Genomic DNA, 24,209 nt, shown 5'->3' with positions numbered 1-24,209 from the left:
CTGCCTGCTGTCCCTGGATAACACCTGTTACGGTAAGTAACTGTGCTTTATTGCACATTAAGGTTTAAGAAGCGCATCAGTATATATGGGCTGCTAAGCACTTAGCATACTATAATATCCATTAACAAGAGCTAAGCTTGCACTAAGTTTACTAAAAGTGCCTTCTATTTTGATCTCAAAAAAGTAAACCTCCCAGACCCCAAGAACTGGAACCAGATAGGGGGGAGAGACTAGAGCGGAGCTGGTGGATATAACTATCCCTAATGAATGAGTGATAAACACAGGAAAGCCCTCAGTCACACAGCCACACACTGGAAAATTCAGCGGAAAAGGCTGTCACTGGCTTACACCCAACAGGGTGTTAACTGTGAAACATCCCCGGGCTTTTACACTGTGTATAATTTATAATAAAGTGCACCCCAACAGTGCTCGGTGTGAAAAAAGATAATAAATCAAAAAAACACACCCTCATTCCACCATTAACAGCAATAGTCTCTGCCCCTTATCCGGGGGGTCAAATGCAAACGTCCAAAACCAGCAAAGTAAAAAAGCCAACAGGAAGTACTTAGCTTCTCAGTGGAAACAACAGCCAGCGAAGATGTTGATTCTCGATTCGTCCAACGGGACTCCATTTCGGGGGTGCACACCCCCTTCTTCAGGAACTGCTGGACTGCGCTGTGACCCTCCAAATGATCCGGCACAGCTTAAGTTGACAGAGCTGGAAATGGCGCTGAACAGAACAGAACGCCTCTGATTTAAACTGTAGATGCTGAAATGTGATTGGATGGAAAAGTGGGCATCTGTTTTAAACAAATGTTCCATCGACTTAATGATGCTCATAGTTGATACGATTCAGGAAGTCACTCAAGAAGTGTCTGCTCAGGCAGATAAAATTCATGAAGAAATATGCAAGGAGCCGGAGGCTGCTCAGGTATTTCAAGACAGCCTGCCGACCATTCAACAGTCACTTGACCAATTGCGAACTAAAACACGTGCATCCAAGATCAAAAAATTTCATCGCGATGCAGATGATTATGCAAAGGGCAACATTTACTCGTGGCTGACTTTCAAAGACACACAACGCAGTACATTACCTGTTCAGCCACTCACTGATTTGGACCTAGGCTCCAGTAGTGGTTCAGATGATCTTAGTACCAGATCTAAATCTCCGGTTTTTTTACCCGGGGGGGGGGGGGGGTCGAGGCAGACAACGGAGGCAGAGGGGAGGCAGGTAGAGAGGCAGGGGGCCCAACAGAGGCCAATATCCCAGCTCAAATCCATCAATCCGTCTCCAAACGAGATCGTCCGGCCCAGTCAACCCCTAGTGAATAATCTTTCGGGGATTCCCTTGTCTATTGACCAATTAGAGGTGTTAAACAAGGGTCTTTCATTCGTTCCCTCCACGCGATATGATGCTTTTACCACACGGTGCGATATAGAAAGGTTTATCAGGTCTCTTCAGATCAAGCTATTTTTTTGACAAGCAGCCAGTTCGCACTGACCCCTCCATATTTAGACTTTCCTCCAAATGGCTCCCTCCAGGCCCTTTAGACCCTGCTTTATATACTTTTAGGGAGCTTATTTTGAGAGATTTGCATACACTGGAAGGGTCTTTGGGCACTAATCCTCGTAGTTATTCCAACTTCACCAGGCGCGAACGAGCCACCCTTTTAAGTTTGGGCAAGGACACTCAACGTGTCATTAAGCCTGCCGATAAGGGCGGCTCTATTGTTGTTTTAAGCAACCAACAGTATGCTGCCGAAGTTAACAAACATCTTACTGATACATGTTATTATTCGATTCTTACTGGGGATCCCACTGATTCCCTTATTAGCACCATTGCCTCTATAGTAGACAAGGCTTACGACGAAGGTCAGCTCACTGGGGCTGAAAAAAGATTTTTGAAATTGTCCTCCCCTTGCCGTCCGACGTTTTACATTGTCCCTAAGGTACACAAGAACGTTACCCCCCTCCGGGTAGACCTATTGTGTCCCTCAGAGGGACAGTGCTGGAGCCTCTGTCCAAATTTATTGATTGGTTTCTTAAACCTCAAGTCATTAAAGCCAGGTCCTACTTAAAGGACACTACTCATTTTTTGTCATGTATCACCCAGATTACCGACATCAGAGATTCTTACCTCTTGGTCACCATGGATTTGGAGTTTTTATATTCTAACATCCCCCAAAACGCTGCTCTAGAATTGATTTCTAGAATTTTTATGTAGGATATTCATCATGATCGCGTTCGAGCTGACTTTCTTATTCAACTAGCTCAGTTGGTTTTGAACCACAATTACTTTCAATGTGACCAACAGTTTTTCTTACAGACACATGGCGTGGCAATGGGCACAGCTGCTGCTCCCAGCATCGCCAATTTATATGTTTCTCGATTTGAGGAAATTTATCTATATTCCTCTATATGGTTTGCATATATTAAAGTGTGGTATAGATTTATCGATGATATTTTTTGCATCTGGATGGGTCCTCCCGAGTTGTTGAGCCGGTTTGTTGATTGGCTTAACACTTTAGATATTAATTTGAGATTTACAATGACATCCGACCGACATCAAATATCGTTTCTGGATGTTATGGTTCATAAATCCAACCACACTTTAACCACTACTGTTTATAGAAAATCTGTAGAGGTCAACAACTATTTGAGCTACACAAGCTGTCATCCTACCAAGCTCAAACAATCTTTGCCTATAAGTCAGTTCTTACGTATCCGGAGGCTATGCACAGACTGTGATGAGTTCCGTAAGCAAGCTCGAGAACTCTACAGTAGATTTAAAGAGCGAGGCTATCCGCACCGTGTCCTCCAAAAGGCTTATTTTAGAGCTTTATATGCCAACAAGACTCTTCTACTCTCTTCAGCTCCATCTTCTGAAGAGTCTAGAACTACCTATGTGCTGTCCTTTTCTGATCGAGCTGCGGTTGTTGCTCAAAGCATTAGAAAACATTGGCACATTCTTCAGCTGCACTCCATATTTCAAGAACTTCCACGCATTGCATACTCTCGTGCCAAGAATATTGCTGATCACGTTGTTCATTCTAGACCTTTAGTTGATCGCAACATCACTCAGCGGGGACAGCACTCTAAATGTAGTGACACGTGTGATCTCTGCATAGCCACCATAGAGGGGAATACATGGCAACATCCTAAGACTCTTAAGATTTATACTCTCAAATCGATTACTACATGCAAATCCATGTGGGTTATATACACCATTACATGCCCGTGTCGCATGGTATACGTGGGCCGGACTCAAAGGAAGATGAAGACCCGCCTCATTGAGCACCGCTCACGTATAAACACTCAATCCATGACCTCACCGTTAGTGCCTCATTGTGTTCAATTGGGACATACTTTCCAAGAGTTACGCTGGTCTATCATTGAACAAGTTTACGAACATTATCAGGGAGATAAAACTCTCTGGTTACAACGGAGGGAGCAATATTGGATTTTTGAACTGCAAGCATTGGCTCCCACTGGACATAATGATTACATTGAATGGCATCATGCCTTTTAAAGGTTTTGGTTTATTGTTTTTTCATTATTTTCCGTTTTTTTGGGGGGATAGTGATTTTCTTTTTTTTCCCCTGGTGTTTCAGGGGATTCATGTGACTTTTCCATCCAATCACATTTCAGCATCTACAGTTTAAATCAGAGGCGTTCTGTTCTGTTCAGAGCCATTTCCAGCTCTGTCAACTTAAGCTGTGCCGGATCATTTGGAGGTCACAGCGCAGTTCAGCAGTTCCTGAAGAAGGGGGTGTGCACCCCCGAAACGGAGTCCCGTTGGACGAATCGAGAATCAACATCTTTGCTGGCTGTTGTTTCCACTGAGAAGCTAAGTACTTCCTGTTGGCTTTTTTACTTTGCTGGTTTTGGACGTTTGCATTTGACCCCCCGGATAAGGGGCAGAGACTATTGCTGTTAATGGTGGAATGAGGGTGTGTTTTTTTGATTTATTATCTTTTTTCACACCGAGCACTGTTGGGGTGCACTTTATTATAAATTATACACAGTGTAAAAGCCCGGGGATGTTTCACAGTTAACACCCTGTTGGGTGTAAGCCAGTGACAGCCTTTTCCGCTGGATTTTCCAGTGTGTGGCTGTGTGACTGAGGGCTTTCCTGTGTTTATCACTCATTCATTAGGGATAGTTATATCCACCAGCTCCGCTCTAGTCTCTCCCCCCTATTTGGTTCCAGTTCTTGGGGTCTGGGATGTTTACTTTTTTGAGGTTTACTTTTAAGCCTCCTTAGTATTTTTCGGGTTCTTGTGATTTTCTATACATTCTATTTTGATCTGGCATAGAAGGCAGTTTTAACCAGATATGCAAGGTAACAAATTTGTAATGATAAAATGTTTGATCTGATCAGATGCTGATACTTTTTCCTCAGTACAGTGGTACCTTGGTTTACGAGCATAATTCGTTCCAGAAGCATGCTCGTAAACTAAATTACTCGTATATCAAAGTGAGTTTACCCAAAGAAAGAAGAGAAACTCGCTTGATTCGTTCCCCCCCTCCCCCGAGGCCAGTGGCACTGCTCTACCCCCCCCCCCACCGAGAACCGGCATTGCCCCCCCCCACTCACGAAGGCCCCCCCCCGCGACCCGACATCCTCCCCGTACCCATCACCCACCCGAACACATCACTTACCCCCCATCTGGCACCCAGCACCAACGCACAGGACATGCCGGTGCCCGAATATCTGTCGTCCTTTTCGCTGGGCCTTGAGCATCTGCGCATGCTCAAGGCCTTAGTTCCTGCTCTCTCCGAGATTCTCGAGATCTCCAAGAATCTCGGAGAGAGCAGGAACTAAGGCCTTGAGCATGTGCAGGTGCTCAAGGCCCAGTGAAAAGGATGACAGATCTCCGGGCACCGGCATGTCCTGTGCGTTGGTGCCGGGTGCCAGATGGGGGGTAAGTGATGTGTTCGGGTGGGTGATGGGTACGGGGAGGATGTTGGATCGCGGTGAGGGGGGGGGGGTGCCGGATCATGGGGGGAGGCGCTCGTACATCGAGGCAAGCTCGGTTTCTGAGGCGCCGATTTTGCAAATGTTTTGCTCATTTTGCAAAACACTCACAAACCGATGCACTCGTAAACCAAGGTACCACTGTATGTGGATACTGTCATTTTGAAAAAGCTAATATAGAATCATTTATTTTCTGTTTTAGGAACAATTGGATTTCTTGCATGTTTTTGGTTCGTTACCAAAATATACAGCGTGGTGAAAGTTGACTGAAGATGCTAAAAAGAAAGTGAAACATTTGTTAGCATAATTTAAAAGAAGAACTCCACTTCTGGTGAAGAGCTTCTCTTATGAAGTACACCCTCCATAACACATCTGTTTTCACTGAAGCATTTTGTATGGTTTTTGTTTGATTTTGTGATTTTTTTTTTTCATTGAAATGTTTTTAATGAAAAGTAAACTTAAATAGGGTATGTATTTGTAAATACAATAACTATACATTAATAGAGATATATACTTCAGAGGTGAACTGGATGTATTACGACTTCTGAATAAAGTAAAGTTGTAAATATGATTTTCTGGACTTGGGTGGGATGAATATTTTTTGTTTTAGAAAGAAAAAGATTGTTTTTTTCATAATTTTAAAGAATAATACCTAAAATGTGTTCCTTTTTATTCTAGCTGGTTTTTCTTTTTTTCCTTTGGTGGCAGCTGTTCTACTTATTGTCTGTTGCTTCCAGTGATTTCTGACCTTTTAAGCTGTGCCTTTGAGTCATTGGGTTTATAGATTTATAAATTTAAAAAATATTGTTAAAAAAGTGTCTTCAGTGGATCCTTGCATACTCTGAATACTTCAGATATGAATCAAAAGTATTTTATCAATTTTTACTTCTGTTAATGTATCAGTTTCTTTTTCAGTCTGCCTTAAAGTGTTATTTATTCTAAACTAAAAGAACACTAAGGACCTGATCTATCATCACTTTTTGCCTGTGCAAAAATATGAGGCAAACATTTAATTAGAATCTAGATTTCTGTTGTAAGTAGAACACACACACACACCCTTTTACAAAGCCAAGCTAGCAGCTGCCGCTCGGCAATGACACCAAAGCCCATTAATTCCCAATGGGCTTCAGTGCAATTACTGCAGGCTGCCGCTGTAATCAGCTTTGTAAAAGAGGGCCACAGTCTGTTTAGTAAATTAGGAGCTGAATACATAACTGCTTATGCAGTACGGTGAAACTAGTCCATGGTGTATTTAGTGACTGCAGAACTGTACATTATGATAAAAAGTAAAAAGTTATCTTGATACAGAATTGAAAGATTGCTTAGGAAATTTACTTCATAAGCAGTATTGAACTTTTGTTGCCTTTTCCTCCATTATTGCTTGTTCAATTGAAAGTTTTTACTCAAGTGTATAAAAAAAAGATCATCACATCAGTAATTGATTTTTTTTTTTTTTTAATTTAAAATTCATCTATATAACTTAATAAAATTCAAACATAATTTCGTTGCTATTGGTTTGTTTTTCTTTGTGCACTATTTCTGCTTCTGGATACCATGCCTATAAAGCTGCTATGGTTACCCTGTAACTGGTAACAAACATTCCAGTTTGACACAAAATTGCAACTTGATGCTAATATTTCTTAGGAGTGATTGTAAGTGATTAGGACAGCTAAGGATCACTCTCCCACTTTACCTATCTTTACCAGGAAATATGTATTTAAACAGTTCAGCAAAACAAAGCAAATAACATAGCCTGATGTTTCAAATAATTAGGACACTAAAAAACAGAAATGTTCAAAAAATTAGGGATTCCTGTTTCTGAGGGCACAACTTTTGCAGGACTGCTGCACACTGCACTGCACTTTAACTGCTACCCTGCCACTCAGATTTAAATTGCTTGGTTTCACATATTTCTGGTTTTGAGAAAGACTTGCACAATCCATCCAGCCTGCTCATCTAGATGGTCAGAGCCACACCTACTCAACTATGCAGATTATGAGAGGTAACGGTGGTAGATCCACTGGGAAACAGTGATCATAACACGATCAAATTTGAGCTAATATCTGGAGTGAAGTCACTAAGGAAATTATAAGAACATAAGAATAGCCTTACTAGGTCGGACCCAATGGTCAATCTAGCCCAGTAGCCTGTCTTCACGGTGGCCAATCCCAGGTTACGTACCTGGCAAAAACCTAAATAGTAGCAACATTACTTGTTACCAATCAGCAGTGGCTTCCCACATGTCTGTCTCAATAAGGCTATGGATTTTTCCTCCAGGAAATTGTCCAAACCTTTCTTAAAACCAGTTATATTAACTTCTCTTACCTCTGGCAGCGCATTCCAAAGCTTATCTATTCTTTGAGTGAAAAAATATTTCCTCCTCTTTGCTTTAAAAGTATTTCCCATGTAACTTCATCCAATGTCCCCTAGTCTTTGTAATTTTTGAAAGAGTAAAAAATTGATTCACTTGTACCCATTCTACAATACTCAGGATTTTGTAAAATTCAATCATATCTCCCCTCAGCCGTCTCTTTTCTAAGCAGAAGAACCGTGGAAGGGCATAATCGAAAGGAACGTCTAAGTCTGTTTTTGTCCAAGTCATAAGTTGTCCAAAGTAAAAAACAGCTTAGGACACATTTTCGAAAAATAAATCCAAATTTTTTTTTGTTTCAAAAATTGTCTAAGCATACGTCCTGCCGATCTGATCGTCCAAGTCTAAATCGTCCATCTTTATACCACATTTTCGTCCAACTTTTCATCCAAGTCAAAAATGCCTAGAACAAGCCCTGTTGGAGGGGTCTGCAAAGTGATGGACTTAACACCCAGACCTAAATAGTGGGGTACCTTATAGAGCACTTCTGTGAACTTCACACAAAGGGTGCCATGTCTTCATCTCACTGCAGCTCCCTTATAGGTCATGGTGAGCCCCCCCCCCCCCAAACCACCTCCAGAATCCACCAGACACACTTATCTACCACCCCAATAGCCCTTATGGCTGCAGGAGCCACTTATATGCCAGTAAAAAAGGATGTATTTGGGGGTGTATAGGGGAGTGCACATGTTTCAATATCAATGCAGTGATTATCCCAGGACAAACAGGCAGCCTATTCTCACATATGAGTAACATCATCCACGGAGCCCAGATGTGGACAGCCTCGCAAGCAGACTTGCTTGTAGAAACTCAGAAATTTCGAGTCTGCCGCACCATGCATGCGTAAGTGCCTATCCGCCCACCACAGGGAGAGTCTTCTCAGTTCTCCGCAGAGATGAGAAGTCTGAACTTTGACACTGCGCTAAACTTGTTCGCTTTGTGCCTTCTCTTCACTGCGGTTTGCGTCTTTTTTAGAGAATAGCTGTGTTTTTCTTTTCTGTTTTAAAAAAAAGTTTTATTTTTTGCGTCGGCTGACTGGTGGGACAGGTCGTGTGCCCGCAGCCTGTGGGCTTCGACTTCGCAGCGGCTATCTTCCCTCCTATGTCCCAGCCAGTCACAGGCTTCAAGAACGGTAGTCAGTGTCAGCGTGCGATATCCCTCACGAACCCACAACTGCTGGTGTCTTTGTTGTCTCGGGCCTAACCATAGCCCGAAGTTGTGCGCGCTGTGCTACTCTTTAACCTCAAGCCCTGAAACGTCGGGTTCAAGTGGAAAAGCTGTTTCAGATGGACTCTTCAGCAACATCCTCGTCTTCCAACTCGGTCAAGAAGTCAACGGAGGGTCCTTTTGTTTCCACAGCTCCAACCACAAGTCTCATCGTTCGGATCATCTTTGACCTCAAGTACACCTGTTTTATCTTCCCCTGAGCTCCCCTCAGGTCAGATACCTAAGCAGAAGGTTCCTGCAGTGGTCCTCAAGCTATCCAAGTCCTCCAAGTCGAAGCATGTGTCTACCGCCACCTTAGAACCTATAGCCTCAGCAAGTCCAGTTTCAGACTCGGATCCACAATTGCAGGCTTCTCTCCAGACCATGTTAGAGCAGAAATTTGTTCAGTTACTGAGCAAATATGGTTCTGCCTCATCTCTGCCTCCTGCAGTCCAGCCTGGGCAATCAGTAGTCTCCCGTGAGGTCGAGTCCCTGCCTGTGCCTCAAGCTGAATCTACACACTCTATGCAAGGAGTTGAGTCTTTGCAAGTGTCTCGATTGGAATCTTCACAATCTATGCAAGGAGTCGAGTCTTTGCGAGTGTCTCGACAGGAATCCTCACACTCCATACAAGGAGCCGAATCTTTGGGGGTGCTTCGAAATTCCTCGATCCAAACCACTGAGTATTTGGGTTTTGATTTACAGCTTCTAGCCCTATTCATTCACCAGCGGCAGTGCCCGTTTCCAGGCTAGGGCGAAATCTCCTCAATCTCACCCGAGACCTACTTCCAGGCAGCACTCTCGTCACAGATCAAGGCCCTCATCGAGGTATCCATCAAGGCGCAGGTCTTCCACAGAAAAGCCTTCCTTGTCCAGACCTCCATCCAGGCCTTCCAGCTCTTCGAGGCCTCCAACTCCTTGATCGAGGTCACCAATTGCAGACCCCAAGGACTCTACTGCTTCCAATGCCTCCTCCAAGTTTGTCTATTCCTTGGGTTACCAATACTCCAGAAAGGCTTAACCTTTGTTCTCCACTCGAAGCACCTCGAGATAATCAAGTCCTTCTCGGGGCCAGACTCTTGCGGATCAGTTGTCCTTTTCTTCCTTTCTTCACCAGATGGCTGACGACCTGGATATTAAATTGGATGCTGGTTCTAAATACTCTAAGGAGTGCTTAGAGAAAATGCATCTGCCTCAACCTCCTGCAGAGTCACTCAAGCTTCCTCTTAACAGGTTTCTGTCTCAAGCTTTCAAACGAAATCTGGAGACTCCTTATGCTATACCTGTTCTTCCAGGCAAATTGGAATCTAGGTATAGAACTCTATATTGCAAGGGGTTTGAAAATTCACAATTATCTCACCAATTCCTCCTTGTGGAATCCTCGTTAAAGAGGACCCATCCTTCCAGAGTCTATGTCACAGTACCTCCTGGAAGAGAGGGTAAGACCATGGACAAGTTTGGCCGTCGCCTTTATCAGAATTCCATGATGGCCTCCAAAGTTCTCAACTACAGTTTTATTTTCACTACTTATTTTAAGTTTCTGATTGATCATCTTCCAAGTTTTATGAAAAACCTGGATCAACATAGATAGGCGGAGTTTCTAGAACTCTGCTACATTGGTTCAACTCTGGTTACATCTTTTCCAGTCATCTTATGATGCCTTTGAACTTTCTTCCAGAGTCACTGATTTTTCAGTAGTGACACACCACCTGGCCTGGCTTCTCACCATTGATATGGACCCCAATCTTCATGACCGTCTGGCTAATATTCCTTGTGAGGGCAATGACCTCTTTGATGAATCCATAGAGGCTACCCCCAAGAAGTTGTCTGAGCATGAAAAATTTTGTGCTTCAATTGTCAGATCAAAGCCAAAGCCAGCTCCTGCAAAACCTTCTCAACCTCTTCCATCCTTCCAGAAGTGTTATCCTCCAAGTGCAGCTCCTAACACTCAAGCACCGCCTAAGAAACAACAGCAGCAGAAGCAACAGAAACCTCAGCCTTCTGCTGCGCCTAAGGCTGCGCAGCCTTTTTGACTGTCTCAAACAAAGCATAACCTCCATCGTTCTGCCTCTTTCCTGAGATCGCCTCCATCATTTTTACCACCGATGGGAGACCATTAGATCCGACCTCTGGGTGTTGTCAATACTGTAATCAGAGAAGGATACTCTTCATTTCACTCAGGTTCCACCAGAGCTTCCTCCAAGAGAGAGTATCCTTCCAATCCATCTCAGACTGCCCTTCTTCAGGAAGCTCAAGCTCTGCTTCATCTCCGTGCCATCGAGGAAGTTCCTCTGGAACAGCAGAGCAGAAGATTTTACTCCCGTTGCTTCCTAGTTCCGAAGAAGACGGGCGATCTGCGACCCATTCTGGATCTCAGGGCTCTCAACAAATTTTTAATCAAAGAAAAATTTTGCATGCTGTCCCTGGCATCCCTTTACCCCCTTTTAGATCACAACGATTGGTTATGTTCTCTAGATCTCAAGGAGGCTTACACTCACATTCCCATTCATCCTACCTCCTGTCAGTACCTCAGATTTCGGGTGGGGAATCTACATTATCAGTACAGAATGCTACCCTTTAGCCTGGTATCATCTCCCAGAGTGTTCACCAAGTGCCTAGTGATGGTAGCAGCAGCCCTAAGCAACCATGGTCTTCAGGTGTTTCCCTACCTAGATGACTGGCTTATCAAAGATTCAACATCTCAGGGGGTTATTGTAGTGACTCAACGGACTACGTGGTTCCTACAAAGCTTGGGATTCTAAATCAACTTTCCCAAATCCCAACTTCAGCCCTCTCAGAATCTACAGTTCATCGGAGCTGTTCTGGACACTATCCACCTCAGAGCATTCATCCCTCAACAACGTCTGGATGCTCTTCAGCTCTGTCACAAAGTGTCTTCCCGCTTTTCACTCTCAGCGAGACACATGATGGTACTACTAGGTCACATGGCCTCGACAGTTCATGAGACTCCTTTTGCCAGACTTCACCTCAGAATTCCTGTGGACCCTGGCATCTCAGTGGACGCAGGCTTGCGAACCACTCTCTCGACACATTAGTCACTCCTTCGTTGAGACAGTCTCTCCGCTGGTGGATGCTCTCTTCCAATCTCTCCAGAGGTTTACTGCTTCAGACACCACCTCATCAGAAGGGTCCTTACAACAGATTCCTCGACCTACGCTTGGGGGGCTCACCTCGGTCTCCATACTCAAGGCCACTGGTCCAGCACGGATCGTCAGTGTCACATCAATCTGTTGGAACTCAGAGCGATCTTCAATGCTCTCAAAGCTTTTCAACATCTTCACAACCAGGTAGTCCTCATTCTAACGGACAACCAAGTCGCCATGTACTATGTCATCAAGCAGGGAGGAACGGGATCTCTTTCCTTTTGTCAAGACACTGATGATTTGGGACTGGGAAATCCTCCACAACACCTTCCTGAAAGCTGTCGACATCCAAGGGGTGAAAAACTGTTTGGCGGACAAATTGAGTCGTCTTCTGCAACCTCATGAATGGACACTCAATTCCTTGCCTCTTCATCACATTTTTCTCAGTGGGGAATTCCTCAGATAGAGGTCTTTGCATCTCCCCACAACCACAAACTGCCTCAGTTCTGCTCCTTCTACTTCAACTCAGCAGCAGGGATCCATACCTTCTACCAGTTTTTCCGTCTCTGCTTACACAGAATCAAGGATCTCTTCTTCATCCCAACCTGCAGTCTCTGCACCTGACAGCTTGGTATCTCTCAACATAATTCCTCTTCAGTTTTCTCAACCTGAAACATTTTAGAGGCTTCTAAAAAGCCTACCACTACGCAATGCTACCACCAAAAATGGACTAGATATTCTACGTGGTGCATTTCTCATGATAAGGAGCATCAAAATTCCTCATTATCTTCTGTTTTGAATTAGATTTTGCACTTATCCACCTCTGGCCTCAAGTCTACATCGATCCGAGTCCATCTCAGTGCAATTGCTGCTTTCCACCAGCCTATTGAAGGGAAACCCCTCTCTGCTCATCCGGTGGTTTTCAAATTTATGAAAGGACTTTTCAATGTCAAACCTCCTCTCAAACCACCTCCAGTGGTTTGGGATCTCAATGTTCTTGCTCTATTGATGAAGCCTCCATTTGAACCAATGTCTACAGCTCATCTGAAATATTTCACTTGGAAAGTGGTGTTTCTTATTGCCTTCACATCTGCTCGAAGAGTCAGTGAGCTGCAAGCTTGAAATGCTGATCCACCTTTCACGGTTTTCTATCATGACAAGGTGGTCCTTCGTACTCATCCGAAATTCTTGCCTAAAGTGGTTTCAGAAATTCATCTCAACCAATCTATTGTACTTCCAGTGTTTTTTCCAAGGCCTCATTCTCATCCTGGAGAATCAGCTCTTCATACGCTGGACTGTAAATGTGCTTTGGCCTTCTACTTAGAACGCACCAACCACACAGATCTTCTCCTCAACTTTTTGTCTCCTTTGATCCGAACAAGTTGGGACATCCAATTTCTAAGCATACCATCTCCAACTGATTGGCTGCCTGTATCTCTTTCTTCTATGCCCAGGCTAGACTGCATCTACAGAGTCGAGTCACAGCCCACAAAGTCAGAGCAATAGCAGCTTCAGTAGCTTTCCTCAGATCCACTCCTATTGAGGAAATTTGCAAAGCTGCCACTTGGTCCTCTGGTCATACATTCACTTCTCATTATTGTCTGGATGTTTTCTCCAGACGTGATGGCCATTTTGGCCAGAGAGTGTTCAAAATCTGTTCTTCTAAGTTGCCAACACTCCCACCATCCCATTATGGTTAGCTTGGAGGTCACCCATATGTGAGAATAGGCTGTCTGCTTGTCCTAGGATAAAGCACAGTTTCTTACCGTAACAGATGTTATCCAGGGACAGCAGGCAGCTATTCTCACAACCCACCCATCTCCCCTGGTTAGCTTCTATGCTAGCTATCTGAACTGGGGAGATTTGTCCTACTCTTACATAAAGGACCCGAGAAAGCAAACAGGTGATCCGAGAGACAAAACTCTGGTGACCTCCAAATAACGCAGAAGGAAGCGGTGAATGTGCAAAGACCGTAAGATCCGGTCACAGGCCTTGGAACCCAAAGGAATGAACACCCGGAAGATGAACTTCCTGATTCACATGGAATACAGAAACCGCCTTTGGGAGGAAGGACGACATCGTCCAGCGGAATCTATGATCCGTAGGAAAGCATCCCGACATGAAAGGGCCTGAAGCTCTGAGACCCTACAGCAGAGGTGACCGCAAATAGGAAGCCAGTCTTGATAGTTAAATCCTTCAACAAAGCCTATTCAAGGGGTTCATAGGATGGACGAGCCAGCGAGTGTAAAACCAAATTCAGATTCCACATTGGGCACAATAGACGCAATGGAAGCTTCAGCCGAACCGCTCCCCTCAAGAAACTGACAACGTCCAGATGAGACACTAGGGAGCTTCTGAGGGATGCAGGACCCAAACAAGAAAGATCTGCGATCTGCACCCTGAGGGATGCCACAGCTAGTCCTTTTCAGGCCATCCTGCAAAAAGTCCAGAACCTGCGCCACCGAGAGATCCACCTGAGAACTTGAACACCAAGCTTGGTAACACTTCCAGGCTTTGGCATATGCTGCAACCATGGACTTCCACTTGCTATGCAGCAACATAGCAATGACGGAAGTCAAGTAGCCCCTTGCCATCAAGGCCACGCATTCGAGAGCCATGCTGTAAGACCAAAGCCGTCCAGTTCCTGCAGAGCGATTGGACCCCAAGTAATGAGACGTGGGTGGCAGGGCAGCTGAAGACTCTGACCATGCTGGAGTCGAACTAGATTGGCATACCATGGTCTCCTTGGCCAATCTGGAGTCATCAAGATCACCGGGTCCCCATGTTCTGCAATGCAACGCAAAATGCGTCCTATTATGGGCCTTGGGGAAAAGACATAGAGGAGACCGCCCCACAGCTAGGACTGCACCAGAGCAGCCAGCCTTTTGCCGACAGCTGAAAAACCTGTCCGCTTTCCTGTTCTTGGCTGTCGTAATGAGGTCAAACGTTGGACGACCCCACTGATGCACAATGCACTCGAACGCTTTCCGGGAGAGAGACTACTCTCCGGGATCTAGCATCTGTCGACTGAGAAAATCCACTTGAACATTTTCTACGCCCGCCACGTGTGCCGTGGACAGAGCTACTAGATGCTTTTCCATCCAGGAAAAGAGCAGCCGAGCTTCCATACTCACAGGAGGACTCCTGGTGCCTCCCTGCCAGTTGAACACCTGGACAACTCGGTGATAGAGACACTTCTGGAAATGAAGCAAGGTGAGACAAATCACCCTTAGTTCCAGGCGATTGATCAACCATTTGCTCTCCGAGGGCGACCACCGGCCCTGTCCGGGGCAACCATGGAAAGAATCACCCAGTCCAAAATCCGAAGTGGCAGGCCCTTGGACAAAGTCAGAGGATTCAGCCACCACTGCATGCTGCTGCGCGCTGCCACCGTCCAGGGAAGTGGTGCAGTTAACGAGTCCTGTTACGGGCTCCAAAGGGACAACAATGACTCCTGAAGGGGACACAGCTGGGCCCTGGCCCACGGAACATTGATCGATGCCACCATGAGCCCCTGAACCTGGAGATATTGCCAGACTGTCTGAGCCAGAATGGCTAAAATGATTCGAATGGTATGTTGAATCTTCTCTCTTCGAGCCAGTGGGAGAAACACTTTGTTCTGAGCTGTGTGGAACTGGACCCCCAGGTACTCCAGATCCTGCATAGGATCGAGTTGGCTCTTTTTCAGATTGATCACCCATCCCAGGCATTGCAATAATTATAAGGAGACTAAGGATAATCCAGAACACCGCTGTCCGCCTCATATTTGGCCTGAAAAAATGGGACCATATCACCCCTTTCTACCACAAACTTCACTGGCTCCCTCTAGAATCCAGAATCATATTCAAATTCGCCTGTTTTTGCTACAAAACTATATCTGGTTTATCCCCAAGCTACATCACCCCTCACTTCACCCTTAACAACAACTACAAGAACTCCCGTAAAATTCAACTCTTCGCCTTCCCCTCCCTAAAACTATGCCACTCAAAAAAATTCCTAGACAAAACCTACGCCTTCCAAGCCGCCAAACTAAACCCTTGGCTAGCCCAAATGGTCCTCAAGGCCCACAACTACCTCGACTTCAGAAAATTACTCAAAACTCACCTATTCCGAGACCAAGACCCTTAATGCCCCTTCCAATCCTCTTCCCCCCCCTTCTGATCCTCGCCCCCCCCCTGTTCTCCCTCCTCTTCCCACTACTTCTCTCCTTGCTGTTCGCAACTCTATGACCAATTCGATATGTAATCACTTGTAAATACTCTCTCCTTGCTGTCTGCTACTCTATGATCAATTTGATATGTAACCACTTGTAATCTCTGTTTAACTAATGTGAACCGCCTAGAACTCTTCGGGGTATGGCGGTATACAAAAATAAAGTTATTTTTATTATTATTAATTGTACCATTTGTTTCAAGTTTATTAAAAATTTGATATACCACCTTATCATGTATTTCAAGGTAGTTGTACAATTAAAAATTAGGGTAATATAAATAGTATATCAAAACAATTAAATGACAAACAAAACATGGACAATTTATAAAAAGACTAAACAAACAGGTTCAAAAGGGAAAAGGGAGCACTATAATGTAATGTTAAGGAAAGAGAATATGTCGGGAGAAAAACAAGAAGGCAGGATAACATGTAAGTCCAAAAGAAATGGACCAAAAAAGTTTTAAAATCCTTATAAGGACAGTCCAACTTGGAAAGCATCCTTAAAAAGTAATGTCTTAAGAGAAGAATTGAATTTCTTGAGTGTCATTGTCTCTCTTAACGAGTTCAGGGCTGAATTCCAAAGGGTGGGAGCAACCACGAAGAAGATAGTATTTCTCCTAGTATTTAAATGGCTCAGTGATGGGATGACTAGTAAATTTTTATCAGAGGATCGAAGAGTGCATGATAAAGTGTATGGAATCAAAAGTCTATTGATAAATTCAGGCTGAGCTGTTTTTAGAGTTTTAAAAGTCAGCAGCAGTGTTTTATATGTAACTCGATGATTGATAGGGAGCCACTTGTTGCACTGCCTGGGTCTCCTCCGCCAGGGAGGGAGCCCTGGTCAGCCAGTCTTCCAGATATGGATGGACCAGGATACCCTAAGAGCGCAGGTGAGTTGTTACCACCACCATTATCTTGGTAAAGGTCCTGGGCATCGTTGCCAGGCCGAACGGAAGAGCAGCAAACTGAAAGTGTTGACCCAGAACATGGAACTGGAGGAATCTCCTGTGACCCAGAAAAATATGAAGATACGCCTCCATGAGATCCATGGAGGCCAGGAACTCCTCTGGCGCCACTGCCGCAATGACTGACTGTAGAGTTTCCATTCTGAATCGTGATATCTTCAGTGCTGTCTTGAGTTTCAGAATCGGTCTCCAATTGGGCCCGACACAGGCCTGGTTTTGCGGCGTAGGGAAAGCAGGGAGAGCGCAAAGGCAATGCGAGTCTATACTGGACTCCGTGATTGACTCACGTTGCCCTTGCGATCTACTAGTTAATCGTGATCGACCTTTTGGGCACCCCTGACCTATATTATTTCATATAAGGTGTCTGCCAGATAATCCACTCCGGCAATTAGAAAATCCAGATCACGGAAGACCACAATATCAGGATCGTGGTGAAGTTTGGAATGGCACGCCGGGGCAACAAATGACATGGCCGCTGCAGAATCAAAGAGGCATTTGAGAATAAAATCAACCCACCTGTCCTGAACATCTTTCAGAACTACCCCACCATCAGAGGAGAGGGAGGTATGTTTGGTGACCTGTGCCACAGCTAAATCAACCTTTGGAGAAGCAAAGTGCTTGGAAAATTCTGGCGCCATGTGCTAAAGCTTCGCCATGGCCCAAGGGCATTTCAGGGTACCCTCCGGGTTATCCCAAACCTCCAATAGAATCTGGACCAGATCCGGATTATCAGGAAAGGAGGCAGAAAGTTATCTTTGATCACGCAAGGAACATTCCGCCTGGACAGCCTGATCCGACTGCAGATTAAATTCCTGCAGGGATTCTGAAATGAGATCCTCAAGACTAGGCTTGAAGAATCTGCGAATGGAGGTATCATCCGCTAGATCTCAAGGGCCACACAAATCCTGATCACGAAGGTCAGCTAGGTTAGCCACATCAGCGGATGCTCCCACGGCACCGTGAGAAAGCAGGGGGATGGAAAGAGATGCCGACTCAATGGATGGGCATCGTCCATCTGCATTCCGGGGTTCCTGTCAGAGAGCAGAGAGACAGACTAGCATCCATTGGAGGAGAAGAACCAGCAGGCTGGGTAGGCTTCTGGCAGGGGCTCACAGGCATGGACTTGTTAACCAAGTATTCACAAATTCCAGGGAAAATACCCCTGCGGCAAGGGCCGCTCTGTGCACCTCAGACTTAAGAGTGCTTAGATGATTTATGAGACTTTTCAACAGAACTGCACTTACATTTCGCCGAAATGCCATCACCCTTCTGAGGGTCTCCAGGCGCGATTTTTGCAGTGCTTGCAGCAGTAGATCCAAGAAGGACTTCTTCAGAGGTGGAAGGCACCGAATCCGTGCACACCTTGCCCTCGCTTGTGGGCCGCAGCACAAGTGGAACGGCTGTGAATCTGACAGTCATCCACCGCAAATGAGGCATGAATCCATGCCATCATGTCCTGAGGAGGCCATCTGAGAAGTTTAGAGCAAAAACAAAGCTCCTAAGTGTAAAAAATATACTTTTAAAAAGTTTGTAAAAATCCAAGATGGTCGTTACAGGTGCCGATTTTGCCCTAAAATAGCCTGGGAAAAACAGGGAATCCTGGAAAATGGCGATTTTAGAGGTTATGGAGGGGGTTAGGTCATACAGGGAACCACTCAAAAAACCCTATTTAGGACCCCCAACATCGTTAAACCAGGCAGGCAAACAGCTACTCATTGTGCTATGTGCTGTAATAGAGAAATGGGAGGCAACACTGAAACAGCATGCCGGGCAATCTCAAACCTCAGGAAGCTGGAAAACTGGATTTCAAGTCTTCTGACTGCCTCACCTAACCGGCCACATTGCTTAGTGACTTCCAACATCACCAGATCACTCAGGGAAGGTACGCAGTTCGGTCCTGATCCCGGGCGTGCCTCCACAGAGCCACACAGCTTGCGTTCCACCCACTAGCAGACGAACCTGGGGTGAGCTAGCTCCCGATCTCGGAGCCACGATTTGATGTGCAGGCTGTCTGGGGGCTTACTGTAATGGTAGATAACCCCCCCCCCCCCCAGAAGCAGAAGAGATGAGCTCCTACAGCTTGGTTTGTAGAAATACAAAACATGTCCAAGGCGCAGGCTCCAGGAGATAAGTGCAGGGAGGGACTGAATAGCACAGTTACTTACCGTAACAGGTGTTATCCAGGGACAGCAGGCAGATATTCTCACGTACAGACCACTTTAAAAGCGCATTGCCACTTTAAGAGTTTAGAAAGTTCGCGATAGCCCACATCACACATGCGCGAGTGCCTTCCCGCCCGATGTAGGTGCACGGTCTCTTCAGTTATGATAAGCCAGATAAGAAGCCAACCTGGGGAGGTGGGTGGGTTGTGAGAATATCTGCCTGCTGTCCCTGGATAACACCTGTTACGGTAAGTAACTGCTTTATCCCAGGACAAGCAGGCAGCATATTCTCACGTATGGGTGACCTCCAAGCTAACAGAATGGGCCTTAAGAAAATTAATTTTGTAAAACTGATTGGCTGAAGTGCCCATCCCATCTGGAGAAAGTTTCCTGACAGTAGTGAGAAGTGAATGTATGAACTGAGGACCAGCTCTAACTTTATGGGCTGTGACACGGCCCTCCAGTGCCAGTCCAGTCTGAGCATAACAGAACGAGATGCAGGCAGCAAGCCAGTTGGAAATCATTCTCTTGGAAACAGGATGCCCCAACTTGTTTGGATCAAACGAGATGAAAAGTTGGGGAGCAGTTCTGTGTGGCTTTGTTCGAATAAGTCCACCTGTGGGGTGCCCCATTGAGCAAAGACGGACTGGAGAGTTGTGCAGTCAAGAGTCCATTCGTGAGGCTGAAGAATCCTGCTGAGGTTGTCTAATAGCGAATTCTTCTCCCCTTGAATGTAGACATGCTTTAAGAATAGATTGTGAGCTGACGCCCAAGTCCAGATTTTCTGGGCCTTCTGACACAACAGGAGAGAGCCCCATACCTCCTTGCTTGTTTATGTAGTACATTGCTACTTGATTGTCCGTGCAAAGGAGGAGGACTTGAGGGCAGAGATGTTGAAAAGCCTTGATGGCATAGAACATTGCTCTGATGTAAAATTTCCACTCTCTGGTGGTCCAAAGACCCTGGGTCTGGAGATCGTCCATATGTGCCCCCCAGGCACAAGGAGAGGCGTCTGTTGTGATGAGGGGGCAAGTGAAAAAGGAGACCTCTGGAAAGATTGGATGAGGTCATTCACCATTGAAGCGACTGCAGAAGAGATGATGTCACAGATATGTATGTGTTGTGAAAGACGATCCGTTGCCTGAGACCACTGGGAAGCAAGAGTCCACTGAGGAGTGCAAAGATGTAGCCTTGCCAATGGTGTGACATGAACAGTTGAAGCTATGTGGCCCAGGAGGACCATCATGTGTCTGGAAGAGATGGTTTGAAGAGGAAGCAACTGCTGACAGACGGATGAGAGTCTGAAGGCGATCTGGAGGAAGAAACACTCTCATGAGGGTGGTATCTAGGATTGCCCCAATGAATTGAAGACGGAATGAGATGTGATTTGGAGAAATTGACTTGGAATCCCAGAATCTGAAGAAAATAAATGATCTGAGATGTTACTTGGACCACTTTCTGAGATGAAACAGCCTTGATCAACCAGTCGTCCAGGTAAGGAAAGACTTGAAGGCCGTATGATTGCGGGGATGCAGCCACTACAATCAGGCACTTCATGAATACTCTGGGAGAAGATGCCAGACCGAAGGGAAGCACCTTGTATTGGTAATGACATCGATTGATTTGAAAATGCAAATACCTACTGGAAGACGGATGAATTGGTATATGTGTGTAGGCTTCCTTGAGATCTAGGGAGCATAGCCAGTCGTTCTGATTGAGGAGAGAATATAGCAGGGCAAGGGATAGCATCCTGAATTTCTCCTTGACAAGAAATTTGTTGAGAGAGAGATCCAGGATAGGTCTGAGGTCCCCAGTTTTTATAGGGACCAAGAAGTAACGGGAGTAGAATCCCTGGGTCTTCTGATCGAGGGGAATCTCCTCGATGGCATTCAGCAGAAGAAGGGATTGCACCTCCTGCAGAAGGGATGACTGAGCAAGATCCAAAACAGACTCTCTTGGAGGGTTATCTGGTGGAAGAGTCTGGAAATTCAGAGTGTAACCCTGACGAATGATGTTGAGGACCCAAAGATCCAATGTTATGAGCTCCCAACAACTGATGAAGAACTGAAGACGACCTCTGATGGGCTGAAGTAAAGGTTGAGAAGTGGTGAGACTGGCTATGCTGCAGAGAAACAGGTCAAAAAGGCTGTGTAGACTTGGGTGGTGCAGCCTGTTGTTTTTGCTGTTGTTTACGTGGGTGTTGCTGCTGTTGCCTTTGTCTGTGAGGTTGAAATTGAGGTGGCTGCAGAGGCTTAGCAGCAAAACAACGCTGATATGAAGACTGGTTTGAAAGGATGGGGCGGGGAAGTTTATTTCTTGTTTTTCACCAGAACCTCCCACCTGGTTTCATGAGATGATAACTTTTGGGTGGTGGAATCTAAGGAATCTCCCAAATGTTCATCACCCTAACAAGGAAGCACTGGCCAGACGATCCTGGTGGTTGACATCCAGCTCCGACACTCTAAGCCAGGCTAAGCGCCGCATAGCCACAGACATAGTTGCAGCTTGAGAAGTGAGCTCAAAAGTGTCATAAATAAGAGCGTACTAAAAATTTTCGCAGCTGCATCAAACTAGAAATGTACTGTTGGAAAAGAGGTGCCTTACGCTCGGGTAAATATTTCTGTAGTGTAGACACTTGTTTAACTAAGTGTTTAAGATAAAAAGAAAAATGGAAAGCATAATTTTCAAACCGGTTGGCAAGCATGGCATTTTGATACAACGCTTGCCAAAGCGGTCCATGCTCTTTCCCTCTCTGCCAGGAGGAACAGAAGCGTAAACACTGGCCCCTGCAGATTTTGTAAGTGTGGACTGCACCAGGAGAGATTCATGAGGGAGCTGAGACTTGTCAAAACCCGGAATTGAAACCATCCTATAAAGGGAATCAAGCTTCCGAGGAGCCCCAGGGATGGTTGTAGGATGGTTTGCACCTGAAGATTAGGCCTCTCTGACATCAAGCCTGAACCATGCAAGAAGAGAAAAAAGAAAACATCTTTGCTGTTTATGCTTGATGCATTCTGGGTATGTACCAGAACTGTATTCTAGTCAAGGACATCCAGCTATGCCTACATGCTCAGCCTATGTGAATCTTGGGGGAGTCATGGCTCATGTGCTGGTCTTTTCTAACGAAGGCACATCTGTTTCACGGCCTGAGCGAGACTATACAGAAAGGCTATTCATCTAAGTTATGTTTCTGGATTGGTCTGGCGAGGTTATCTGATGAACCAAATGGAATGTGCCTAATTATTAATTTAGTCAGTCTGTGCTGGGATGTGAGGGAACTTGCATCTTATCATAGGTTTTTCTGCACTTCTTCTATGATAATTAAGACCTGAAAAGTTACCTCTGTTTGAGAGAAACCGGACTTTTTATACATCTGGATTCCATCACATAAAGGAAACCTTTACTGTCAACCTAATTTACAGCTTCTCCAGTTGCTGACGGACTGTTCCTAAACAGAAGAATTTCTATATCCGCTAAGCGGAGGAAAGACGTCTTCCATTTCACCTGATTCTGTACTACAGCCTAATTGGATAGTGAGAATAAGTGTGGTGTAATAACTATGTACTGAGTTTCATATATGTATTTGGATATTTTGCGAACAATAATTAGTTTATTATTTACTGCTGGCTTATAAATTATATTTTTATAATAAAATTCTTCCCATAGCCTTGGTTTCTATTCTTAGTATAAACTGGCAAAATAACGAACCTTGGATAAGGAGATTATGGTTTTCCCTAGCTTCTGACTAAAACAGGCACGTATTTGTTTATGTAACTGATTAGTCTTCCATAAATCTTACTACAGTTTGGGGGCTCGAAACGGTTTTTGCCTTGTTTACTTTACTTGTCATGTGTAGGATTGATGAGCTCTTATCAGTCGCAAGACAGTGTAATGATTCTTCTGCTCTGGTTGAGAGCGAAGACTGTGTTTTGCCAGCTGATTTGTTACCCTTTAAGGAAAGGTTAGCAGCTTTGGAAATCACTGCTCGTTCTTTCTTTGACTTCTGTACCAATGACATGTTTGTGTCTTCGCTTTGGGATGTTTTCTTTCAGACTCTGCATGCCTTTTTTTTGCAATGCAGCTGAGTTACAGGATGCACTCGAGTGTTTAACTTCTGTCTCTTTGCCTGCTACGCTCGTGCCTCTGCCTGTCCCTATGCCAAGAGCTGCCGCCCATCAGCACTTCAGCTCTTGGGGGGGGGGGAATGGGGTGAGGGATTTGCCGGAGTCTTCCAATTCTGCTGAGGATGATTTGTTAGTCAGTGCCAAGCCCTTCTTTGAGAAATCTTTGCTACTAGGTTGTGAAGGGGGGAACACAGCCCAGGCAGGTCAGTGGAGAACAGGATACTTCCTGACTCTCATACACGCCCAGTATGGTTTACTTCCACTCCCTGTGATGTCACTGGACTCACTGATTTTCAGACATGCCCAATAAGGTCAGATTCTGGTGAGTCTAAACAGCCACCAGATGCCACCAGAGAACCCAAACCATCTCAACCTGTTCCACAGCATTCACATAACAACACTGTGTCTGTGAATAATACTCAGGCACAAGCAAGAGAGGATTTTTTTTTTAAACCGCCCTATCATACACAGATTCCGTTGGAGGATCTAGCATGACTAGTGCTCCAGAAATGTCCTCCACCAGCTATTGTATCTTCTGTCCAAACATCTTCTGATGCCACACAAGATATTGACTTGGTTTTCTCCGGTACATTGTCTGAGGACACAGATTGGCTTCCTTCGTGGGATTCCATTAAGTCACACAAGTATTTCTTGGGTAGGCTCACGCCTATGGGTCAACGGTATACTATACCTTTGCTTCTCCAACAGATGCTATCCTGCCCCGGTTTACTTGACACTGCTTCCGAAGTGACTTTGATCACTTAGGGACTGTTCCACCATTTGAAGGGTACCCAGACTCCACTGAAGATTATTCCCTGTGATTTGTCTTTGGTTGCTTATGGTCATCAGAACATTGAGACAGTTGGTCAAACCTGGCTTACCTTGCAGTTAGGCAAACTGACTGTCAAACATCCAGTGATTATTACCACTAGTCCAGGAGAGGAGTTTTTGATTGGAAACAATCTTTTGAAGAGATTGAGGCCTGTTTTGGATTGCGTACAAGAAGTGGTCTGGGCCCAGGTTACGCTTCCTCTTCCTTACGGGAAGGTGCAGACTGCAGGCCGGTCCCAGGTCGCCAGCACTGTGG

General features: G+C 45.2%; 1 protein-coding gene across 1 annotated transcript in view; it reads left to right on the top strand.

Annotated features, from left to right (window-relative positions):
* TM9SF2 (transmembrane 9 superfamily member 2) overlaps positions 1-6,279 on the top strand; it is a 496,116-nt gene extending 489,837 nt beyond the window's left edge. Inside the window, exon 17 of the mRNA XM_033948899.1 lies at positions 5,181-6,279. Within this exon, the coding sequence (XP_033804790.1) occupies positions 5,181-5,248 (68 nt within the window). The 3' untranslated portion in view covers positions 5,249-6,279. The remainder of the gene's footprint in view (positions 1-5,180) is intronic.
* Positions 6,280-24,209: the final 17,930 nt, after the last annotated feature.

The sequence above is a fragment of the Geotrypetes seraphini genome, chromosome 6 (assembly GCF_902459505.1).
Source record: "Geotrypetes seraphini chromosome 6, aGeoSer1.1, whole genome shotgun sequence".
NCBI lineage: Eukaryota > Metazoa > Chordata > Amphibia > Gymnophiona > Dermophiidae > Geotrypetes > Geotrypetes seraphini.
This window is presented reverse-complemented; position numbering and strand designations above follow the sequence as displayed.